Consider the following 23,395-nt stretch of genomic DNA (forward strand, 5'->3'; position numbering starts at 1 on the left):
GTAAATTCTAGGAGTTTTCCCTCAGATGAAGATGAAATACTCTCTCATCTTATCACTTGGGGAAAATGAGCTTGTAACACAAATCTTCTCTCTCTCTATCACAAAACAGGAAGGGCCAGAAACACACCCTTGAGAGAAGGTAGACCCTGCCCCTCGCTGGTATCTCTACCAGCAAGCAGAAGCCCCCAGTAAACTGAATCCCAGGGTCTCATAGGAGGCAGAATATCCCAGCATCCTTCTGGGCCTATGAAACAATGTCCGGTGATACTGGCTATTGGAGTGCAAAACAAAAGCCTCCCATACTGGGCTATCTCCTCATAACCCAGCCTAGAAGTGGGGTTGGACAAGTCTAGGCAATGGGCTACGCTTGGTTTGACATGGTGCGGAAAGCATCTCGGTGTCTCAGTGGAGCAGTGCCCACTGGACATGAGCCAGCTGCTGAGAAAGCAAAAGTCACCTTCGGCTGCAGAAACAGAATCCAACAGTGTTTGGGTCACAAGAAGGAATTGTTCAACCCTCTTTTGCACAGGCCAGACTTCACCTGGCTGACATACAAAGCAAGGCTGCACCCACCCACCCCCGCCCAGGGCAGCAGGAATGCAGCCTGACTGAACTTCCCCACTCACTGTGTTCACTGGTGCAGTGGAGAAGTGGAAATGTTGGATGTCCTCCCCTTCTCCAGAAAGCCCTCTGTGCTGTGCCACCCCTGAGGGCTGTGCAGTCCTCAGGGACATATGTTCCAGAATCACTGAGGGCTTAGTGGGGAAGGGGACTAAACCCAACGGATTGAAATGATAAGGATGCCGATTTAGGCTAGACATGAGGAAGCATTTCCTCGCCATTAACAGCTCCTGCAGAGCTGGGGCTCCTTCCCTGGGGGCTTCCATCAGGGATGCCAGAGCAGTTTCCTGTGCTGAGCTGGAGGTCGGATGAGAAGGCTTCCCGGGGCCCCTTACGGTTCTCATCCTCTATGGCTCCGTGTCACTGATCCAGATTCTGGATTCTAACCCTGGCAGCCATGACTGGCTGGCTTTTTGATTGTGAGCCCTCCGAGGACAAGGAGCCATTTCATTTATCTCTATCTATGTAAACCGCTTTGGGGACTCTTGTTGAAAAGTGGCATAGAACTCCCCATCATATTTATGCCAGGCCAGGCCCGGCCCAAGCTCACACATGATGCCCCCTTGACCAGCAGCAGCAGCATCACGTGGCCTGTCACAAGCCAACTGGATTCTCTCCTCAGAACTGCCCTGCCTGGAACTTCTGCGCTCCTGGTGAGCCCTTTCAGAGACCCCAGTGCCCTCTGGCTGGACTTGGAAAGACACATGACTTTTATGAACACATCAGTCAGACACACAACCGGAAGCAAGCAAGCACCTGCCTCCTCCCAGCTGCAGAAGCACCTCTATGAAGGAGCCTGGCTGTGTCCGTCCTGGCCTGGGTAAGGATGGAGCAGCCTCAGTACTGCTGACCAAGGAAGGCGCTTCTGGCACAGCAGCGCCCGGCCAGGCCAGGCTCCCATTAGGACCTTGCTTGGCCTTGAGGGTGCCCTGTCTCTAAGCTGCTAAACACCACCCCCTTTCAAAGCAGACCTGACAAGCAGAAATCCACCACAACATTACACAAATCCACTTTGTTTGTGGAAACTATTCGTTGCATGTTTCCTTCCCTGCTGAGCCACAAGACTCCATGTAAATGCTATGCTCTCTCAGCCTAATCTGCCTCAGGAAGCTGTTGTGAGGATAAGCTGGGACAACGGCCCATCACCCCTGTGCACCTCCCTCCCTGAGCTGGGGGGGGGGGGAAGAGAGTCAAGATTAAAATGTGTGTGAGAGGAACCCACCACAGTGTCCAGAAGTGTCATGCTAGGGGTGTTGGGTTTGACACTTAATTTTTAATTAACTGTATATATAGCTCAACTGACAAATGTCCTGAAAGCAGTTTACAAAAGGAACAAACAAGGATGCGCTCCTTCGACCTCCCCCTCCCCGATCCCACTGCTGCCAGCCTGCGCAGGAGCTCGGCTGGGTTGGGCGCTTTCCCGTCGTTTCTGCCGCGCTCTTGCGGGGCTGATCTGGCGGGAAGGAAAGCTGCGACTGACTCGGCAGCACCAGCACAACCAGGCCGGCAGGGGGCAGCACACCGCGTACTGCAGCGGCAGAAAACGCCGTCGCGCAGGCTCGGCTCTCTCCGCCGGCGCAGGTTGGGCGCCGCCGAGTGCTGAGTGACTCGCGGGCTGAGTAAGCAGCAGTGGCGGCGGCGGCGGCGGGAGACTGGACCCGGGCAGGGAAAAGGCGGCTCTGAGCCGGTGGTTTGCAGCGGTTGGGGACGGTCCCCGCCGCAGCCGGAGAGGCTCCTGCTGCTGCGCCAGTGAGGCTCAACATCTAAACACAGAGGCAAGCGCAAGGGAGACACCAGCAGCAGCAGCAGCAGCAGCAGCAGCAACCCCGGGAGGGGCAGCGCTGTGCCAGGCTGCTGGACAGGCACCGTGGCGCCCCCGCCTCCCCGCTCCGTATGCGCGATCATCCACCCCTTGGAGAGACGCCTCTAGACTGCCCCCGCCCCCGAGCATGGCAGGGCTAGGTTGCCTATGAAGGCTGAAGGGAGGCTGCCCTCGCCCCGCTCCCAAGAGCCCCCCATCTCTGCCCGGCAGTGGCTTTCCAGCGCTTCTGAGCCATCGGCGTGTTATTACCAGATCTGGGGGGTTTGAAGCGGGCGGGCGGGCGGGGGGCAAGTGGGAGTGGCGCAGCAATGCTGGAGGGTGGGGCAGCTACCATCGGCGCCGCGCTCCCTGCGTGTATCCGCCCACGCGCACGCCCTTGACTCATCGCGGGGCTGGCGGCAGCTGCAGCAGCAGCGGGCGCGGGGGAGGGAGCCACTGAGGTCACGGAGAGAAGAAACGGCGACCGCCCCCTCGCAGTGGGAGCCCCGCCCCGCTTCCGAACCCTTAAAAACGGGGAGGGGGAGGCCCCGCCCCTTGCGAGCTCTCCGTGGGCCAGGGAGCCTTCTTCTTCTTCTTCCGCCCTTCTTGTCCACCCCCACGAACTCAGCCACTGTTCAAGTGGGGATTTCCTTTCAATGAGCAGGGGAAGACCCGGCATCGCATGGGAAGCTGCCTCCTACCGAGTCAAACCGTTGGTTCATCTAGCTCAGTGTTGTCTACCCAGACTGGCAGTGGCTTCTCCAAGCAGAGGTGCAGGGCGTAACTATAATAGGGCAAGGGGAGACAGTTGTCTGGGGGCCCACTGCCTTGGGGCCCCCCCAGAGGCAAGTCACATGACTGACTCCCCCAGCTGCGCACCCACCCAGGCTTCCTTCAGTTGTATTCATCCTCTGAAACTGATGTAAGTGTTAAGACCTGCAGCTACCAGAACAGCATGTCTTTCTCTAGGACCATTAAATGACTTGCATCATCCACAAGTTACAAAACCTTAAAAAAAATAATTTAGGATGATGTTCTATTGCAGCACATAGGAGACAGACATACATACACTCACATACATGCATTTTACTTCAGTGAGGGGGCGGCATTTTAAAATCTTGTCTCGGGGCCTACTCCAACCTTGCTACGCCCCTGCAGAGGTGCATGGACCTAAAGGCCTTTGGAGCCCCCCCACCCCCACCCCACTGCAAGTTAAGCATCATCCCCCTACACACACACACACACACACACACACACACACTGAAAAATGCAGTATTTTTAACAGGTGGTTTCTTGAGGGCACAAACAGCAACTGAACTCACAAGAATGTAAGAATATAAAACAGGTCCGTTTATGCAAAGATGCAGAAGCAGAAACATTTCAGCAGCAACTCAACATATTCCCAGCCCACATATTTCTTTCCCCCCTCCCCCACCCATCCCCCGCCAGCCTCTAAAGCAGAGGTCAGGCCAGAGGCGTATCTAGGGAAAATAGCGCCTAGGGCAAGCGCTGAAATTGCGCCCCTGTCCAAACAGGAATGATGAGACTTGTAGTCAACAATATCTGGAAATCCCTGTTAAAAGGAACACTGTACCATCTAGGCATGGTTGTTGATCAAAACCTGAAAACTTGAGCCATCATTGATTCTAATGATTCTTCTCAGTGCATGCACAATGAGCCTCAAGAGCAAACACATTCTTGTCCTTACACTTGACCATCTTTAAGGGCTGTTAGAGATGGTCAAGGACAGGCATTCAACCACTGAGTTGTGTAGCTAATGCAGTGGTCCCTGCATTGCTGTCTTATTTCATTGTCCTATCAAATCTAACATCTGCAGTGACAAGTGCTGTCTTTCAGGCTTTCCTTCTTCTCTCTTCTCCAGCAGAAAAACAGCCTGGAAGCTAAAGGTCTAATCTCATTGCTGATCCTGCATTTGGGAAGAGGCCTGCTATGTAGGGGGCCTCTTCATTCTCTTTCCCTGAAGTATCAGCAGGGATGGATTGCCTTGGGTGGAGGTCTGATACAGAGCTCTCATGATATAAAGGTGGTCTCCTTGGGTTCTTCTGCCAGAGTACAAGCAAGGCTGGAAGGTCTTGGGAGGTGGCCTGATATGGAGGCTGCCTTTTTTGGTTCTTTCCTGTCATGCTCTACAGAGAGCCACCCCCACGGCTTTTCTTCCTGCAAAGGAAATGGAGATGCCACCTCCTAGCTGTTTCCCCAGGGCCAAATCAGTCACTCAGTTTGCCTCCGCCTGGATCTAAGCCTCCTGCTGCTGCTTTGGCTCTTGGTGGAAAATAAGAGGGCTGGAGAATAACATTTGGCCTCGAACTTGGGCCTTCCAGCTGTTGTTTGATTACAGCTCCCATAGTCCCCAGTGTTCGCAGTAGACAATAGTCAGGGTTGATGGGAACTGTAGCCATACAGCAGCTGGAGGACTGGAGTTGTGCAGCCCTGCCCTAAATCAAGCTTCCTCTTCCACATCACCATTCCATCCTCTTCCACATGGGGCAGATCCCTCTTCATGGCCAAAATCCAGCCTCCTAGCCATACATGTTGGGGCAGACAAGCTCTGTATGAGCCTCCTGGCAAGGAACTGTCTATCTTGAGCTACATCTTGAACCTCTCAAACATCTCTTGGCCCTGAGTGGACTGGCCAAGAGAGTCTTTTCTGTAGCTGAGTTTGACCCAAAGATCTTTTTACCCAACTCTACCCAAAGAATATTCAAAGCAAGACAAATGTATTTTCTTTAAAATAAAACATTTTATTTTTTAAACAATAAATATGCAAGTTTTATTGCTGTTCTATCTCTACATCCTATTAAAACAAATATTTAATTTTTTAAAAATATATACACAGCATTTTATTGCTACTCATGTAAATAGTAGCACAGTTGTCTCTTTTAATTTGCCTTCCCCAGGGGCGTAACGATAGGGGGGGCAGGGGGGCACATGCCCCGGGCGCCACTTGGCAGCGCCAAAAAGTGCCCCCACCGATCCCCTACTTTTTCCGAAATTTTTATTGATTGATTGATTGATTGATTTGTGCAGCAGTCCACAAGGAGCAGTCCCCCTCCCCCCCCATTGCTCATCTCCGGCACTGGGCACCGCGGCGTCCGACTCTCTGACGCTCACTCCCTGGTGCGCCCTGCCGCCAGTCGCGCATGCGTCGGGAGGAGGACATGCCGCGCATGCGTGTCTGGCCTGGGAGCTCGCTGCCTGCATGGTTGTTGTTTTTAAAAAAACCTCCCCGAAAAATTCTGTGTGGGCGGCAGCATCTCCCTCTGGCTCCAGGGCGCCCGGGTGGTGGGCGGACCTGGCACCCGCACCCACCACACCGCAGCAGCAGTGCACTTGCGAGATCTCTAGGCGGTGTGCGGCGGCGGGTAGGTACTCCCATTGGCTGGCGTGAGCATGCTCCTGCCGGTTCAGTCAGCGCTGTGCTGCACGTCCCTGCAGAGACCACGAGGATTCAGGAGAGGAGCAGCAACTTCTGGGCTGGGCATTCGCATCGTCACTGCATGCTGTTCGTGTGCTGCTGCCGGCTGCTGCCTGTGTGTTGCTGTCTTTGTTCATGTTTTTGTCCACTGGGCACTGGCTGCATTAGTATACGCACTCCAGTAAGTGGAGGAGATGGGCAAAGGTCACGAAAAGGGGCGGGGGGCGGGCGTTGCAATGGGAGGGAGAGCAAGCAGCAGGGTGGCACACAGAGACCTGCTGCTGGGGCAGAGTGGAGGCTGGGGCGCAACAGCAGAGCATAATGAGATTCTTTCAAACATTTTGCTTGCCCAGTTTTCTTGCATCTTTTTGAGCACGTGTGAATAGATCGCGTTTAACTTGTGATGGACTTCTAGTTCTCCTCGGCTCCAGTCCTGTTTAAACTGCACCGCCCTGTCGAAAAAGACTCAGGGTGCCGATTTGTTGATGGAGAGCTGCAGCACCCGTTGGCTGCAAACGGCTCCACTCCATTCCTTTGTCCCTAGGGCTACCTGCCTGTGGGTATATGTTAGGCAGCCCCCCCGCCCCCACACCTATTGGGCGCCTCGGGACTGCACGCACACTGGAATCAAGTGACTGGTGGGGTGTTGGTGGCTCCCAGAAACTGTTGCCCATTTCAAAAGGGAGGGTGCTTTCGTGACACACACACCCCAACTCCGCCAAATGCAGTATTTCGGGGACCCTCTGTTAGCCAGCTGGCTGAGGAAGGAGGATTCCCCATGCCTTGTGTGTTCTGTGGCTGAGGGCTTTTGAATCCTATTGCGTGCTGTTGAGAGTGAGACAAGAGCTTTTCTCCCCAGCGCTTTGCAGTCCTCAGACACAGTGATTTCCCTGGAGTTTGGAGGAGCTGGTGTGGTGTAGGGTGTCGATCACAGGCTGAATCAAGCTGAATCAAGCGTTTGTCATTGGCGTTGGAGGTGGGGGGTTGGGGAACAAGCAGATCTTTTTCCCTTTTATTTTAATGTTGAAAAGGGGGCGTATAATGTAGTATGTATCATCATTGCATCATAATTCTGATGTTTGAGATACAAGCCAACTTCACAGGGTTGTTGTGAGGAAAAACCTAAGTATGCAGTGCACCACTCTGGGCTACTTGGAGGGAGAGTGGGATATAGAATGTAAAAATAAATAAGTTTTCTGAAACATGTGTGTCAGTCAGATGTATGTTGGGGGGCGGCGGGGGGGCGGGGGGCGCAATTTCAGTGCTTGCCCCGGGCGCCGTTTTCCCTAGTTACGCCTCTGCAACCACCCCAATTCGAAGAGATGTCAAACACAAAATGGAGACTGACTCAGAGATCACCACAAAATGGAGGTCCGAAACAACAAAACGTTTTGTAGCCGAAACAGGGGCGTTTTGATTTGTATACAAAACTTTTGGATCTGGAAAATGGGTGTTTTGTTTTGTCTACAAAACACCCAAAACAGGCTGTTTTGGGTACAAAACGTTTTGTATCCGAAACGTTTCGCACATCCCTAATTTTGAGCGGCTGGTATCTCTTTAGAGGAGAAGTGTGTGTGTGGCCAGGGTTTGTTTTGGTGGCTGTATGGCTTTCAGTTTTCGTTTCTGTTTTGCTTGGGCAGAAACAGTGGGAGAAGCTAGCTAGGGCTGAAGTGAGTCACATCTGGTGGGAGGGCCTCCTTCTTGTTGAGCCTGGTTGCCTCTATTTGAAGCCTACGCTCTAAATGAGGCGGCGGCCAGGGCAAACTGTAAGCTGCTATATAGCATATTGAAATCCAAGACCCTCAAGGTAGCATTCTTAGAGATGTTACCTGTTCTACACACAGGGCCAGTGAGACAGGTGTAGCTGAGGGGTCTCAATGCATGGAGGAGAGGTTGGTGCCTGGAGGAGAGGTTTCTATTTGTTAGGCACTGGGATCCTTTTGGGGCAACTGAAGCCCTGTACAGAAAGGACAGGCTCCACTTGAAACAAGATGGAAACAGACTGCTGGCACTTAAAATCAAAATGATGCCTGTGGGGGTAGCCAACATGAATTGGGCAGTATCCTGTTCCACAAATGTCATCCCTTAAAGTGTGAGGGTGTAAATGCTCCCCTCTCCCCAGAGGCCCCTCAGAGTGAGGGAGATAATGAAGGAAATAGGGAGGGGTGGAGCTGGGGGGGCTCAGGAGCTGCTGGGGGGCTGGGTTCTTTGAACCCATCTGCTCAATTATAGCTACACCTCTGCTTATATAAACTAGAAGGGGACAGAGTGGAACCAGGTAAAGAGCAGACAGAAGGTTGTGCTAGTTGCTCAAAGAGATCAAATGGCCATAAGAAAGATAGCACACACCAGGTAAAAGATTCAGCATATACGTGCTTATATGCCAATGCCAGAAGCCTCCGAGCCAAGATAGGCTAGTGGAAGTGCTTGGCTGATAATGAAAACATAGATATAGTGGGCATTATGGAAGCATGGTGAGACAGTGAGAACCAGGGGGACTCTCTTATTCTTGGATATAAACTCTATAAAAAGGACAGGGAGGGGTGAATTGGGAGTGGAGCAGAACTGTATGTTAAAGAAGGGATAGAATCTAACAAGCTAGAAAACCTAGGAAGTCCTCCACAACTTGGCAGTCATGAGATAAGGGGACAGGTTCATGTGTGGATTGGGAACTGGTTGAAGGACATGAGACAGAGGGTAGAAATAAATGGACAGTTTTCACAATGGAGGTATGTAGGAAGTGGGGTCCCCCAGGGATCGGTACTTGGACCAGTGCTCTTTAACTTGTTCATAAATGATCTAGAAGTTTGGGTAAGCAGCAAATTGGCCACATTTGCAGATGACACCAAACTATCTAGGGTAGTGAAATCCAAAACAGATTGCGAGGAGCTCCAAAAGGATCTCTTCAAACTGGGGGAATGGGCAATAAAATGGCAGATGTGGTTCAATGTTAGCAAATGTAAAGTGATGCATATTGAGGCAAAAACCACCAACTTCACATATATGCTGATGCGGTCTAAGCTGTCGGCGACTGACCAGGAGAGGGATATTGGTTGAAAGTGTTGACTCAATGTGCGGCAGCTGTGAAAAAGACCAATTCCGTGCTTGGAATCATCAGGAAAAGGGATAGAAAATAAAACTGCTTATATCATAATACCCTTATACAAATCTATTATGCGGCCACATTTGGAGTACTGTGTACAGTTCTGGTCACCATACTTCAAAGGTGCAGAAAGGGATTAGCTGCAGAAGATGGCAACCAAGCTCATGGCGGTCCTTCCTTCCTTAGGAGGGAAGGCTTCAACCACTGGGGCTCTTTCTATCCACATCATGCATAATTTTATTCCACCCCTTAGTTGTCTTTTTTCTAAATTAAAACTTAGAAGAAAGATGAAGAAAAAGAGAAGGGAAAGGTTATTTAGTTTTCATAGTCCTCAGTTTTTAGCTTTTTAAAATAATTTTTAATTTGAAACTTTTTTAAAAATTATAATTGTGAATGTGGTTTTAACCTGGTCTTTTAACTTGTTTAAATTTATTAATCTTTTATTTTGCATTGTATCTGTTTTATTAATGTTGTGAGTCACCCCTGAGCAGTAGTGTACTGGAGGGGAAGGGCATACATATTTATTTACATAAATAAATAAATAAATAAGATATGATAGAGGTCTATAAAATTATGCATGGTGTGGAGAGAGTGGGAGAGAGAAATTTTTCTCCTTCTCACATTATTATTATTATTATTATTATTATTATTATTATTATTAATTCAATTTCTATACCGCCCTTTCAATATGGCTCAGGGCACTTTACACAGAGAAATAATACCTAAATAAGATGGTATTATTTACACACATTACATTAGAACCAGAGGTCATCCTATGAAACACTAATTGCCAAGAAATTTAGGCTTGTCAAAAGGAAGTACTTTTCACACAACACATAATTAACCTATGGAATGCTCTGCCACAAGATGTGGTGGCAGCCAACAGCCTGGATTGCTTTAAGAAGGGCTTAGATAAATTCATGGAGGACAAGTCTTTCAATGGTTACTAGTCTATACAGTAATCTCCACCTCCAGCCTTAGAGGCAGGGATGTAACTATAATAGGGCAAGGGGAGACAGTTGTCTGGGGGCCCACTGCCTTGGCCCCCCACAGAGGCAAGTCACATAACTGACTCCCACAGCCGCGCACCTGCCCTAGCTTCCTTCAGTTGTATTCATCCTCCGAAATTGATGTGAGTGTTAAGACCTGGAGCTACCAGAACAGCATGTCTTTTTCTAGTACTGTTAAATGACTTGCATCATCCAAAGCTTCAGTGAGGGGGGGCATTTTAAAATCTTGTCTCTGGGCCCACTCCAACCTTGCGACGCCCCTGCTTAGAGGCAAAATGCCTCTAAATACCATTGCAAAGAAGCAACAGCTGGAGAGAGAGCACACCCTCAGCTCTTGCCTGTGGGCTTCCCAGAGGCCTTTGGTGGGTCACTGTGGGAAACAGGGTGCTGGACTAGATGGGCCTCCTTGGGGGGCCTGATCCCACTGGGCTGTTCTTATGGTCTTATGTTATGTTCACACCAGCTCTTTCCTCTAGAAGAACAAGTGCTGGGCTCCTCGGTTCTTCCAGAGGGAGGCTGATGCATCAGGTAGGACATTCTCTCTCTCCTGGTGGTCATGTGGCTGCAGCCTTGCCTGCCTAGGTGGCCCAAGGGCTAGTTAGTGTAGTGTGGGGCCCACAGCAGCGCCAACGCCTTCTTTTTCCTTCATGCATTGTTGGGGCTTACTGGGGGGTGTATGCGGTGGGCGGGGTCCAGTCTGGGCTAGACTGGAGGCTGAGGAGGGGCTCCTAGGAGAATGCTGCCAGGTCCCGGGGCTGTGTGATTTTGGGCGAAGGGGGGAGCCCTTGGCGTCAGGCTCGGTGGGGAATCCACCTGTAAACCACCCAGAGACTTGTGTTTCTTTTGGGCGGTATATAAACATGTTAAATAAAATAAATAAATAATAAAATGAAATCCAGGGTCAGCCTCGGGTCTGCTGCTGGAAGGAGGAGTCACAGCAGCAGGAGAGATTTGCGTGCAGCTGACTCAGGGCTTGCCCAGGAAGCCAGCAGGGCTGCAGCCTGCACAGCAAGGAAGTCGCTGACCCAGGAGGGGTTGGGGAGGACGCCTCGCCCGCCGTCGCCTCTGGCCTCTAACTGGTGTCCTTCGCTGGGGTGTCAACCTGGGAGCGAAATCAGAGGGGAGAACATGGCCCCTCCCCTCTAGCTACACCCTCCCCCCCCAGTTAAGCATCATCCCCTACACACATGGTGACACACAATATTTTTGACTTGCAGATTCTTGACAACCCCGTTCCCCAGAGATCTGGGCTGGGGGCACCTCCGCCACTCGCTCACACGTGCTGGGCTGCTGCGTGCTAACCCGCGCAAGCGGCAACATGAGGCGTGTGTGTGAGAGAGAGAGAGAGAGAGAGAATTACGCCAGGAGAGGAGGCGGCCGGTGCCGGTGGGGAGGGGGGGAGGGGAGGCCCACCCCAGGAACAGGCTGGTGCGGTGCGGCGCGCTGACAGCCACTTCCGCTCCGGGAGATCGAAGGCTTCGATTGCAGCCGAGTCTATTTGCATCGCGATCGCCCTCCTCGCTTCGCCTGACAGGCCCAGAAGGAGGCAGGCGGCCATTCGCAGGCACGTCGCAAGGCGAGCAGAAGGGAGGCTGCTGCCGGCCCAACGGCGCTGTCCAGCCAGCGGGCCGGCGCGGGAGGCTTGCGGTGGTTGGGGCTGGGCGGGGGCAGAGTGGCCTGGAGCGCAGATCGCCGCATGGCCGGCTGGCCCGCTGGCTGGCTGCGAGGTGCCGCAGGGAACACCCCGCCGCCGGCGGGGGCAGCAGCTCTCCAGAGGCCGTGAAGGGGCCCGGCCGGCCTGGCTTGGACCTCGGGCAGAGCTGCCGGCCCGCGTCCGAGGGCCTCCTCCGACCCCCTTCCCAGCTGAAGCGCGATGACGGATGGGCCTTGCTCTTCGGGAGTGGGATGTCGCCAGACCTGCCAAGCTGTTCGGAGGCCACGGAGGGTAAGCCTCAGTCTAGAGCGGGCGGGACAAAGAGGGGCGGGAATCCTGCTTGCCGCCAGAGGAGCCCTGATGCAGAGGCTCGGAGGGGAGCGCGAGGGTCAGGTCAGGCCCCAGAGCCCGACGGCGCAGCCTGGCTCCTCCGAACTTCTCTGGAGCCGACTCCGCTCCGACTCCGGCCAGCGGCGGGCCCCTGCGCAAGCCCACCCCCCCCCTCTGAGTCCGCCAGGGCGCTTCGCTGGGCAGCTGGAGGGAGGACTGGCGGGCGAGTCCCAGGTCCGCCTTTCGAGTCAGAGATGGGACAAAGTCTGGCCGGCAGGAGGGAGGAGGAGGCTACACCCCTCCCGCCGCCCCCCGCGCGCGCAGTTGGATGAGACATGTAAAAGGGAAGGACGGGCCAGCCGCGTCCAGGCCTGAAGAGAGGCTGCGAGAGGCCCTGGAGAGGCTACCGGCCTCCCGCCTGCTGCGGGGAGAGGACGCCTCCCGCTGGACGGTTAAGAAGCAGGGCGTGCAAGGAGCTTATCCCCCCCGCCCGGTAGAAGAATGCCCGCCCTCCCTCCCTCCTTCTTGTCGTCACGAGGAGGAGCAATGTCTGGAGAAAGGTGGCCCCGCTTGGACTCCTCGGAAGCCGCTCCGTGCCGCCGGGGCCGGCCGCCTGTCTGGCAAGCTGGGCCACGGTTGTCCTCCTGCTGCTGCCTCTTGTGCTGCCGACTTTCGGGCCGGAGCAAAGATTCGTAATTCAGGCTCCGGCCATCCTTGTGGTGCCCTGTTGAAAGGAGCAAGATGACCCTTTCCAGTGGGGTGCCAAAGGGGCCCTTCTTCGGAGGACCGCACTGGAGGCAGCCCTGCGATTTCTGGGCCAAAGCGGAAATGAGTCTAAGGTGGCCAGAACCTAAGGGGTATACTCGTGAGTCAAATGGGACGTAACCCAAAATTTGGCTTTTAAAAAGCCAAATCTGGCCACCTTCTAACCCCAGTTCGAGCGCTGGGCAAACGAGCGGGGGGCGGGGGGGGCGGACTAGTGCCAGCTGGTAGCAGGTGCGACAGTTCCTTCGTCCGGATCGAGCCGCTCTTCGGCATGGGTGGGGGGGGGCTCCTCTCATCGCTTTCTTGCCCGGATCTTAAGCATGATCTCTTAACGGGGCAGTTGCTCCTACCATTGATGGCAGCGATTGGCGGCAGCAGCGAGCTCACAGCCAGAACTCCCGACAGGGGCCTTTCAGGAGATGCTGCCAGCAGGGCTCCGCCGCTGGGCGGGGGCTCCTTCGGCCTTTCTGCTGGGGACTTCTTGCCAGGCCTCCTCCGGTACCCACAAGCGGTCTTCTTCAGCAGCGTCCACCCCAAGGTTCCCTCGAGGCCTGCGCCTAGCAGCAGCTCTCCCAGGAGGACTTTCCCCAGCCCCAGCCCAGAGAGCCTTTGCTGGAAGGGCTGCCCGGGGCCTTCCGCGTGCCCAGCCCAGCAGGCTTCAGTGCCCCCCCCCCTGTCTCTCTCCGAAACCTGCCGGAAAGCCCGCCGGCGCTCTGCTTTGGCTTCCTTGCTCTCCAGCGAGGCTTCCTCCTTCCTGGTCCCCTCGGCTTTAAAGGGGTTCTGGCCGAACGTCGGAACATCCCAAAAGAAGGATACTGACGAGAAGGGCCATCGCCCTGGGTCGATGCGGAAGGCAACTCCTCCTCCTCCTCTGCCGCCGCCGCCTTGTGGGAAGGGCTCAATATGGGTCGTCGAAGCGCTTCCTCCGCCTGCCTGGCTTGGGATGAGCTTTGTGAGCGTGTGAGCCTGTGGGGTGATCTTCGAAGGGTGGGGCTGCTTGGTGGCGCCCGCTCGCCTCTCTTCCCCGCGTCAGCTGACTTCAACTGCCCCCCTCTGCTGCTCAGGGCACCCGCCACCCGCTCTCGCTCCCGCGCGCTCTCTCCCTCTCCGGCAGCAGCCCTACTCGAGGTCCCGGGAAGCAGCAGTTCGGAGAGCCTCAAGGACGCGCCGACAGAAGAGCTCGGCCGGGCCACCGAAGGGCCTCGCAGGCAGGCAGGCAGGCAGGCTGGCGAACCAGAGCCGGTGCGCAGGCAGCGCGATGCCAAAGGCCTCCCTGTCGCAGGGTCTCCCAGGAGGCGGCCGTAACAGGCCGGGCAGACAGTTGGGAGGGCAGCTCCTTGGTGTGGCCGGGTTCCTGCCCAGGCTACCTGGGCCCTCGCTGCTGCGGCTGCTGCCCGGCTCTTGCCCTGGACTTCTCGGCCCTCTGTGGCCGGGGAGGGGACAGGCGGTTGCCTGCGGGCCGGCCGCGGCCTTCCTCCTTGGGAGTGGCCGCCGAATGGGGCGGCTCTCAGCCTCCGGCAAGATCCGCTGCCTTCGCAGGCCAGTGGTCATGCCTAGGACTGGCCAGGACTTCTTGGCTTCTGCTCCTCCATCGTGTAGGGCAGAGACTGAACTGAAGCCGACTCGACCTGCGGGGCCTTCCTCTGGCCCCGGGGCCACTGCCCATTGATTCCCCAGCCCGCAGAAACTCTGAAGGCAGGGGTGTAGCTAGAATCGAGCGGATGATGGCTTCAAAGAACCTGGGGTGGGCCCCCAGCTCCACCCCTCCCCATTTCCTCCATTATTTCCCTCACGGAGGGGCCGCAGGGTAGGGGTGAACATGGCCCCCTCCCTCTCCCCTCGGTACGCCCCTGGCCAAAGGGCCTGCCTCTGGAGACAGCCGAGCTAGGCATCGATTCCAAGAAGCGGCCGCAGGCGAGCCCTCTCGAGCCCCTCCACTGTCTGACTTGCGAAGGGGGTCAAACCTGAGGAAAGAAGGAGCAGCCCCGCCCCCCGGATTTGTGAGCAGCGCTTTGGAAAGGCCGCCAGCCCCCTCCCGCCAAGGCTCCTTTGCCCGCTGAGGCAGCAGCTACCGAGCTAAGCAAGCAGCCCGCCTGGACCCGGCCTCCCTCCCGCTTCCTTCCTTTTTAAAAAGTGAGTTTTGATGCACAGGGCACAAAATACAACGGAACCACTTGAGTCTTTATTCAATTAGGCTCACATTTATGAAGAATAAAGGCAGTTGGATATTTTAAAAAAATACAACCAGCCACTACATTTAACTTCCCATCCCTCTTCAAAGGCGGGCAGGTGCCACCGGAGTGCCTGCTGGAAGCCGCAGGTTCCTCGGTAGAGGCCGCGCAGGACCCAGCCGCTGGTGAGGGGGGCAGAGGGGGCGGGCTGGGTTCACCTCTCTCTCCCCAGCAGCAGCCCCTTGGAGCGAGCAGAGCAGGAAGACAACAAGGAGGGGCTGGAGCCCGGGGCCCCTCAGGAGCAGCTGCTGGGGTGCGTGGGTGGGTGGGTGGGTGCGTTCTTTGAACCCATCCACTCAGTTATAGCTACGCCTCCGGGCTCGGCATGAGGGGCCATTCTAAAGGCAATGATTGGTGAAGTATCTGTCCTTAATCCGTTTTTTATAAAGGTGGTTTTTAAAAATCAGATTTGTTTTAAAATATTTGGAGCGTTATTTTCAATGTGTATTGAAATCACAATTTTCAATGTGTATTGAAAATTGGAGGCAGGTAAACTACGAATAATTTTGTAACAAAATTTACAGCTAATAGAATGTATATTAACGTGCCAATTTTGCACAAAAGAAATAAACTAAAACAAAACCCAGCGAACATTTCCGTGTGATACAGAAATACTCAGTGCTCAATTTAGCATGCCAGCTAAACATATAAATAGATAAGAGCTCGTGTGCCATCTGTCATCCATTTGCTGCTTTCTGTTCTCAGCCATTGTTTTTAGGTGCCTTCAGCAGGCATACGAAACGGAACACTGAAGATGGTATATCGCACGGAAATGTTTGCTCAGATTTGTTTTAGCTTACTTGTTTTGTGTAAAATGTGTAAGCTATTTCAATACTTTTTGCACATTAAAGAAGTCATTTGAAGTTTGTCTTTGAGCAGTGCAATGCGTATTTCATATATCACAGATATACCGTCATTAGAATTTATATGTAAATCAGACTCACTGTGTGCCTATGGAAATAATACCCATGTTATTTATTTGATGCTGTTTTATTAATGCATTTATGTCCCTCCTTCCCCCCACAAAAAAAATAGTGCGAGGCGCCCCCCAAAAAACAAAAAAACAAAACCAGTTCAACATTCAGGCGATTTCCCTCCGGCACTTTAATAAGAGTATAAGTAATGCAATCTCTGGACATTTGTTACATGATAACTGTAAATGTATATACATGCGAGAAATAAGCCTTTAGTTTCCCTTGCAGAGATTCTTAACAATATAAACAAGGTACGACTCATTTTCTCCAGAGTAATTTCATGGACTTCAGCGGTGAAACAACTCCACCGTAAACAGGTCCTGGTAGTTAACCTCGCCTATTCACAACCCAAAAAATGGTTGTTCGGGGCTTCTAATCCGGTTCCAGAGCCCAAAAGGCATTGAGGGAGAATTTTCAAGGGCTTGAGTTCAGTCAGTTCCCTCTTAACTATGCATTTCAAGAAAACTACGCGTTAATTTTCAACAGCAGAAGGACCCACCTTCCATTTTACACACACACACACACACACACACACACACACACACACACACACACACCACAACACACACCCCGTTACGGATGGGAAAAAACAAAACAAAAACCAGACGGTGGCCCTGTTTTTTTCACCTGGATTGCAAGTGCCACTGCAGATTTATTTGCAGGCGTTTAGGATGGGAGCCCTCCTGATGAGAGTCCCGGTATTTCACGCGTTTGATGACGTTTGAGTCCTCGGAAGCAGGCGCCTCCAAACCTGCTCCTCTAGTCAGCTGCTTCCATCCTTAGACTGATTCCTGCCAATCTGCTTCCTCCTCCCCTCTGAGAAGCGGGCTCAGATTGCTGCTCTAGTCCCGAGCTCTGGGACAGGTCTGGAAGCCTCTCTCCCGACGAGTCAGAAATCCCGCCTCAGATCCCCTCTTGGGCCCTTCCAGTGAATCCTGCAGGTGAGCCCGGAAGTGGAGGGGCAAAGGACCTTCGGGGCCTTCCTCCCAGTAGTCACCTGCGTAGCAGCGCTGCCACGAGGGGCGGACCTTCGTTGGCTTCGGGAGCCCCCTCGTCGCTCCAGCAAAGACCCAAGAACGAGATGGCTTGTAGAAGGGAGGATTTGACCACTAGAGCTTCATATCTGGCCAGCCGGGTGCCTTTGCGGCTCCTCCTCTCGGAGGGCCCTGTTAGCAGCAGCCGGGCTTCTTCCACCACGGGCGAGAGGGCTTAAGGGGCCGGAGCAGCTCCAAGAGGGCCTGATCCTTTCCAGAGGGAGGGAGAGCAATGACGTTGATGTTAGTAGGAAAGATCTAGACATAATAATTATATTAGCAAAACTATTTTAAGGGATAGAAAACTATTTTAAGGGATAGATAGGAAAAAAGGAAGCCTGGTCAGAGGTTTGTAAGCACAAGAGGAAGTCTCCGTCCGCCTGTGTTTTATTGCAAGGCGGATTGTTGTTTTCTGTGCATGGCAGAAAAACAAACGACGACGAAACCATGGGAAGCAGGGCAGGCGTTGTTCTTTCCATCCCTGTGTAATGATGGTTCATGATTCATAATGAACGAATTTCCGGGAACAAAGCATGTTCAGATGGTTGTCGTCTGGCCATCTCCATGTTTTCCAGAAAAAGGAGACTGTGTGAATGCGAGCTCCTCTCCTGCCCAGAGTTACTCTTAAATGTGGTGATTGAAATCAAGGGGGTAAGTTACTGTAGGGGCCGACCCAGGTTGGGTCGCCCACCGCAGTTCGTTTGAGTTGCAGCCTCTAAACATGTTTCCCCCCCTCCCGCTCTCCCCCCGTTCTCTCTTGCACTCCTACAGGGTTCGGCTCGTGTGTCCTTTTTAGTCTCACTGTACGGACAGCCTAATGCGCCAAGGCTGTATCTGATCCTTCAGCAGAGTTACTGGATCGCAGGACAGGCAACTGGTTGGTTGGTGCTTTTTCCTCACCCCTAACTCAAAAGAGAGTTGCTAAACTTGTAGGTCTCTCGCAAATCAACAATTAAAGCACGGAAGACAAATACATTAAAATCCGAATGGTCCCGGGGTTGCCACCACTAAGGTTTTTCACGCAGGGCTTGTAAAGCCCTTTAACTCGCATCTCCACCGAAATGGAGGGGGTACGTTCACATATCGGCCAGATTTACCCCGACGTCCCTGCGAGTTATGGAGAGCTGTTCACACACAATTGGGGGTTTTCACTGTGGGTTAGAATGTTTCCCGATTTATAACGGGGTAAAAAAATCAACTATTTGCGTCGCTATTTTGGAGACAACAACTTCGAGTTGGCAGTAAAGCCTACCAGTAAATTCGTGGTAAAGCCTGCTGTGTGTAAAAGTCCCGGTAGTAACAACAGCAAATTAAAATGCGCATCAGCGGAGTGATGTGCGAGAACAGTACTGGGCTTGGTTTGCTGATGGACAGGGGTCGGGGGGGCGTTGACTTTGATCCGAAAAAGAGCCCGCCTTCCCGGCTGGGCTGGACAGGGAACAGCATCCCTCCCGACGGAGAAACTTTCTCTTAACACCTTGGTGTAGAAACTAAGAAACAACGAAAAATGCACTCTGGCAGGTGCTAAAGATTGGTTGGACATTTGGTGTGCTAAGAGGTCGTGCTGCGAAGGACCTCCTGCTCTTTCTCGCGCCACCTCGGACCTCCCTCGACCGAATTCGTATTTTCGGGCTCCTGGCGCTCCTTCGCCCGGATTATTCTACCTTTTCGATCGCATTGACCAAATGGCTCAGGCTTCCCTTCTCTCCGCCTCTGGATTTCAGACCGCCTGTTTCCCGTGCTCCGTGCTGGGGCGGCGCCTTCCATGCCCCGCCCTTCCCTTGGAATTCAGTCCGATCGGCTGGGGATCCGGCTGCACCGGTTGTGCCTTCGAGACCCCATTAGTCTGGCGTAGAGACCCAGCGGGACACGAGCATCCAAGAGACCATAGGAATTTTATCCGGATTCATAAATAATGCCCTGATTACCCCTTTAATTCGTGCTTGATGGCTAGAGCTTCAGCAGATAAAAAGTTTATGAATTGGTTGGGTTTTTGTTTTCCTTTTTCAATCATTAACGTCATTAATATAAGCTATCAATAACCCCCTGTCGTTTGGAGCCAAGTCCTACCTATTGATCCGCTCGCCTCTTCATCTCTGCCAAGGAAGACACGGAATAATTTTCGCATTACAGTCACTTGGATTTGCTTTTAATTCATATTTAAAGCTGCGACTGACTCGGCGGAGCTTTCTGCGAAAAGACTGGAGGCGCCTAATTAATAATAAGTTAGAAACGAAGGAAGGCACCAGCCGATTAATAATTAATACAGACCTCTATGTCTCTTTGAATATGGCTACTTTAAAAATGTAGGCTTACCAGCCCCTACTGTAAGTCTGCCATTTATGGGGGGGTGATTTAAGATAGCGATTTCCCCCTGAAATACAATGCTAAATTATTTACAGTGTTTTGCAAGCTTCCCTTGCAAAACAGTTCCTTCATGATCAAACGATGCACCGGCCCATGGCGGAAGGTGGCGGGGGCGGGGGGCGAGAGCGAAGGAGAGGGAGAGGCGGTGGGCCCCTCACTAGGCGCCGATTTGCAGGAGTGGCAGAGAGCGCGGCTACGAGTGTTTCGGCTCTAATGGAGTCGCGAGCGGTCGCGAGTGCAGGGTGGGGTGCGAGGTCTGCCCAAGCAAGCACCCCAGGTAGAGAGACTCCAGGACTGTCCAGCCCTTGCAGGACTGTCTCCTCCTGCAAGGGCTGTTGCTGCTGCCTCTGGATCGGGCTCTTCAGCTCTGGGAGGGGGACGCGCACATAGCCGCCGGCAGGAACCTAACTGGAGGGAAGGGGCCGTGTTCACCCCCCTCTCGAGCGGACACTTGGAGTGGGAGGCATAATGAAGAAGATAGAGGGGGTGGAGCTGGGGGGCCCTCAGAAGCTCGGGCCGGGTTCTTTGAATTACAGCTCCGTTATAGCTACACCCCTGGCCGGCGCCTAGCAGGACCTGGCGCTGCATCTGAGCACTGAATGGAAACCTTCTTCGTTAGGTGGTGGTGGTGGTGGTGGTGGTGGTGACCATCGCTTTTCACAGTTCCCAGACTTCAGGCCACTTCTCGGCTGTAGGCCTATTAAAAGTAGAGCGATGCGGCTCTCATAGCCTAGAAGAGGGGGGCGCGCAGGTAACCTTCCTGAGGACAGTTGCCCAGGAACGACACCTGTGCGCACTCTCAGGGTTGCTGCTCAGTCTTTTGAGACCGGCGTGCTTTGGTCCTAACCCGGCTGAGCCCAGCTGCCTTCCACACCTCTCACTTTTGCGGGAGAGCACACCGGGCCCTTTCCCGGCTCCTTTCCTTTCCAGCTACCGTCATTAAAGCTGTTGGGTTGAGGGCGGAGCGCGGAGGAGGCCATACCACCATCATTCCATTTTTAAAAACGCAGGAATTGTTTGTGATCTAACACCACAATGACTGAAGTGCTGCTCATAATGTATCCGCGTGTGTGAATGAAAAGATATAGCAATCTAAATAAAATTGTGGCACCCAAGTGGACATGCTGCGTCTGCGCTATTGCCAGAAACAACATAAATGGGGCGGGGGTGTCCCGTCCCGTCCTGTCACCTGCTTGCACTATTGACCAATCACTGTTTCAGAGGGGGCGTTGCAAGAGGCAAAACACACAAACACACACACACACACACACACCAGCCAGGTGGGCGAGGAGTGATGCAATTCCGGCACTGACTCCCAGCGGACAAGCCAGGACTGGGAGAGGCACTCCCAGGAGCCAGGATGCAAGTGTCCTCCATTGGGCAGATGCATCCATACAGCCAGGTACAGAAAGAGAAAAACCAGAAGGAGGGGGACCAAAAGGCCATGGAAGGGGAGAGGTGGGTCTGTGACATTCCGAGCAAAATCCAAAGGTGTGAAAGTAAGATAATAGCCCGGCTACCGTTGCTGGTGGTTTCCTCCTCCTGTTTCCTTCTAAACCAGGCCTGCACAACATCAGGCCTGCGGTGGAGCCTCCTGGGTGTGTGTCTTTTTTGCTGACCCACAGATAAGAAGGGCCCCTGAAGCACTGAGGGGCAGCAGCTGCTGCTCAATACAAGTGGCTACTTGAGACCCCTGATGCCCCCTCCCCACCTTGCTGGTTTGCCCCTAACTTGAAGCCCACTGACATCAATCCTCACTAGTCTTTTCCCCTGACTCCAGCCCTCTTCCCCTCCCTGCACACTCTACCCACCGCCTCTGCTGCTTCCTCGCCTTTCGCTCCATCACCACTTGAGATGCTTGCGACAGCTATGATGAACCAGGAGCAAGAGAGCCAGTTGGTGCTCGCAAAAATGGATGGATGGAGTGGTGGGAGTGGGCTGGAACAGGGACGCATCAGAAGGGCACCCCAGAAAAGCAGAGAGTCATTATTTCAGTGGGTTCCCTCTTCTTAGAGGGGGGTCCTCCTCTCTGGACACTGCCTTACAGTGCCAAGCTATGCATGGTTACTCTGCAATACATCCTGGGGCACAGACTTCCAAATAAGAGTGTCTAGGATTGCAGCCTGAAAGCGACAGCAATTTAGGGAGAGGAGACTACTTGACAGTTGTTTGGGGCTGGCTGCCATGCACACTAGGTAACCCACTGACTGCACAGCGACAGCACCTAGTTTCTGGCACTATCCATAGTTAAAATTGTGAGTCCCTTGACAGGGGAAAAAGATCCACAGGTGACTAATAATTGCTTTCATTAACATTTTTAATAATTAATTGTAATTAATTATGTATGCTGAAAATTGACCTCTGCCTTGCACACCAAGTCACAATTGGTTCCAGCCCAATAGGACACATTTGTTCTAAAAGGAGAGCCTCTCTGGGACAGGGGAATATCTTCTCATTCCTTTTGCGCTGGAAAGGCATAAGCACATAAGAACAGCCCTGCTGGATCAGGTCCAAGGAAGCCCATCTAGTCCAGCATCCTGTTCCACACAGTGGCCCACCAGATGCTGCTGGAAGCCTACAGGCAGGAGTTGTCATGTCTCCCCGCAGTCATTCTTTTTCTAAACTAAAAAGCCCCAGATGTTGCAGTCTTGCCTCATAAGTAAGATACTCTAGGTTCCTGATCATCTTGGTTGCCCTCTTCTGCACCTTTTCCAGTTCTACAATGTCCTTTCTTAGATGTGGTGACCAGAATTACGCAGTACTCCAGATGTGGCCCCACCATAGTTCTGTATAAGGGCATTATTGGCCTTTTTCACAGCTGCTGCACATTGAGTCAACATTTCCAACGAGCTATCCACCAGGACCCCAAGATCCCTCTCCTGGTTAGACAGCTCTGATCCCATCAGCGTATATGTGAAGTTGGGTTTTTTTGTCCCAATGTGCATCACTTTACACTTGCTGACATTGAACCACATTTGCCATTTTGTCACCCACTCACCCAGTTTGGAGAGATCCTTTTAGAGCTCCTCACAATCTGTTTTGGATTTCACTACCCTAAATAGTTTGGTGTCATCTGCAAATTTGGCCATCTCTCTGTTTGCCCCAACTTCTAGATCATTTACAAAAACTCTCTATTTATACCTAACCTCTGTTTTCTGTCTTTCAACCAGTTAGCAATCCACACATGTACTTGTCCCCTTTCCCCATGACTGCTAAGTTTACTCAAGAGCCTTTGCTGGGGAACTTTGTCAAAAGCTTTTTGGATGTCCAGGTATACTATGTCAACCAGATCACCTTTATCCACACACTTGTTGACATTCCCAAATAACTCCAGAAAGTTAGTGAGCCAAGATTTACCTTTGCAGAAGCCATGCTGGTCCTCTCCCAGCAGGGCCTGTTCTCCTATGTGCTTAACAATTTCATCCACGAGAATGCTTTCCATCAATTTGCCTGGAGATGTTAAGTTAACCGGGCTATAATTCCCAGATCGCCCCTGAATCCCTTTTTGAAAATCGGTGTTTTACACACACACACACACACACACACACACACACACACACACCTAGGCAATTTTGGAGCCTGTACCTAAAGGCTTTTGGACACCCCGCCCACTCACAGAAACAGTATTTTTAACACATTCTTAATGCCACCACCCCACCAGGAACAGACTAAAAAGGATTTGGGGGCCCCAGAGGGTGTGGAGGCGCATATATATATATATATATATATATATATATATATATATATACATATATATATATATGCAAGGAGGTCAGCAATTTCACATCTGAGTATGATGTCTGGCCCTGACTATTTGCTAGTTTTTAATTTTTCCAGACAGTTTAGAGCATCATCTATTGTTACTTCTATCTGACTCAGTTCTTTAGCCTCCATCCCTAAAAAGCCTGGTTCAGGAACAGGTATATGCTCATTATCCTCTACCGCGAAGACAGATGCAAAGAACTCATTTAGCTTCTCTGCAACATCCATATCCTCCTTAATAATTCCTTTCACTCCCTCATTTTCCAATGGTCCAACCACCTCCCTTGCAGGTTTCCTGTTTATACTT

The 23,395-nt window shown here is 52.6% G+C and overlaps 1 protein-coding gene across 1 annotated transcript; it reads left to right on the forward strand.

Annotated features, from left to right (window-relative positions):
- Positions 1-1,963: 1,963 nt before the first annotated feature.
- Positions 1,964-18,845, forward strand: LOC128334939 (uncharacterized). The gene is made up of 3 exons (XM_053272517.1): positions 1,964-2,202; positions 11,447-11,916; positions 17,731-18,845. Exons 1-3 carry the CDS (start codon positions 1,964-1,966, stop codon positions 17,775-17,777), a joined length of 756 nt encoding a protein of 251 aa, XP_053128492.1. The 3' UTR covers positions 17,778-18,845.
- The last annotated feature ends 4,550 nt before the right edge of the window (positions 18,846-23,395 follow it).

The sequence above is a fragment of the Hemicordylus capensis genome, chromosome 10, assembly GCF_027244095.1.
Source record: "Hemicordylus capensis ecotype Gifberg chromosome 10, rHemCap1.1.pri, whole genome shotgun sequence".
In the NCBI taxonomy this organism is placed as follows: Eukaryota; Metazoa; Chordata; class Lepidosauria; order Squamata; family Cordylidae; genus Hemicordylus; species Hemicordylus capensis.

What these genes read in the sequence shown, in the direction of transcription:
- LOC128334939 (XM_053272517.1), top strand. Translation starts at nt 1,964, where the DNA reads ATGCGCTCCTTCGACCTCCCCCTCCCCGATCCCACTGCTGCCAGCCTG. An exon ending in GGCTCTCTCCGCCGGCGCAG is followed by an intron (nt 2,203 to 11,446) that starts GTTGGGCGCCGC and finishes GGGAGATCGAAG; the next exon opens with GCTTCGATTGCAGCCGAGTC. An exon ending in CTGTTCGGAGGCCACGGAGG is followed by an intron (nt 11,917 to 17,730) that starts GTAAGCCTCAGT and finishes GCACTCCTACAG; the next exon opens with GGTTCGGCTCGTGTGTCCTT.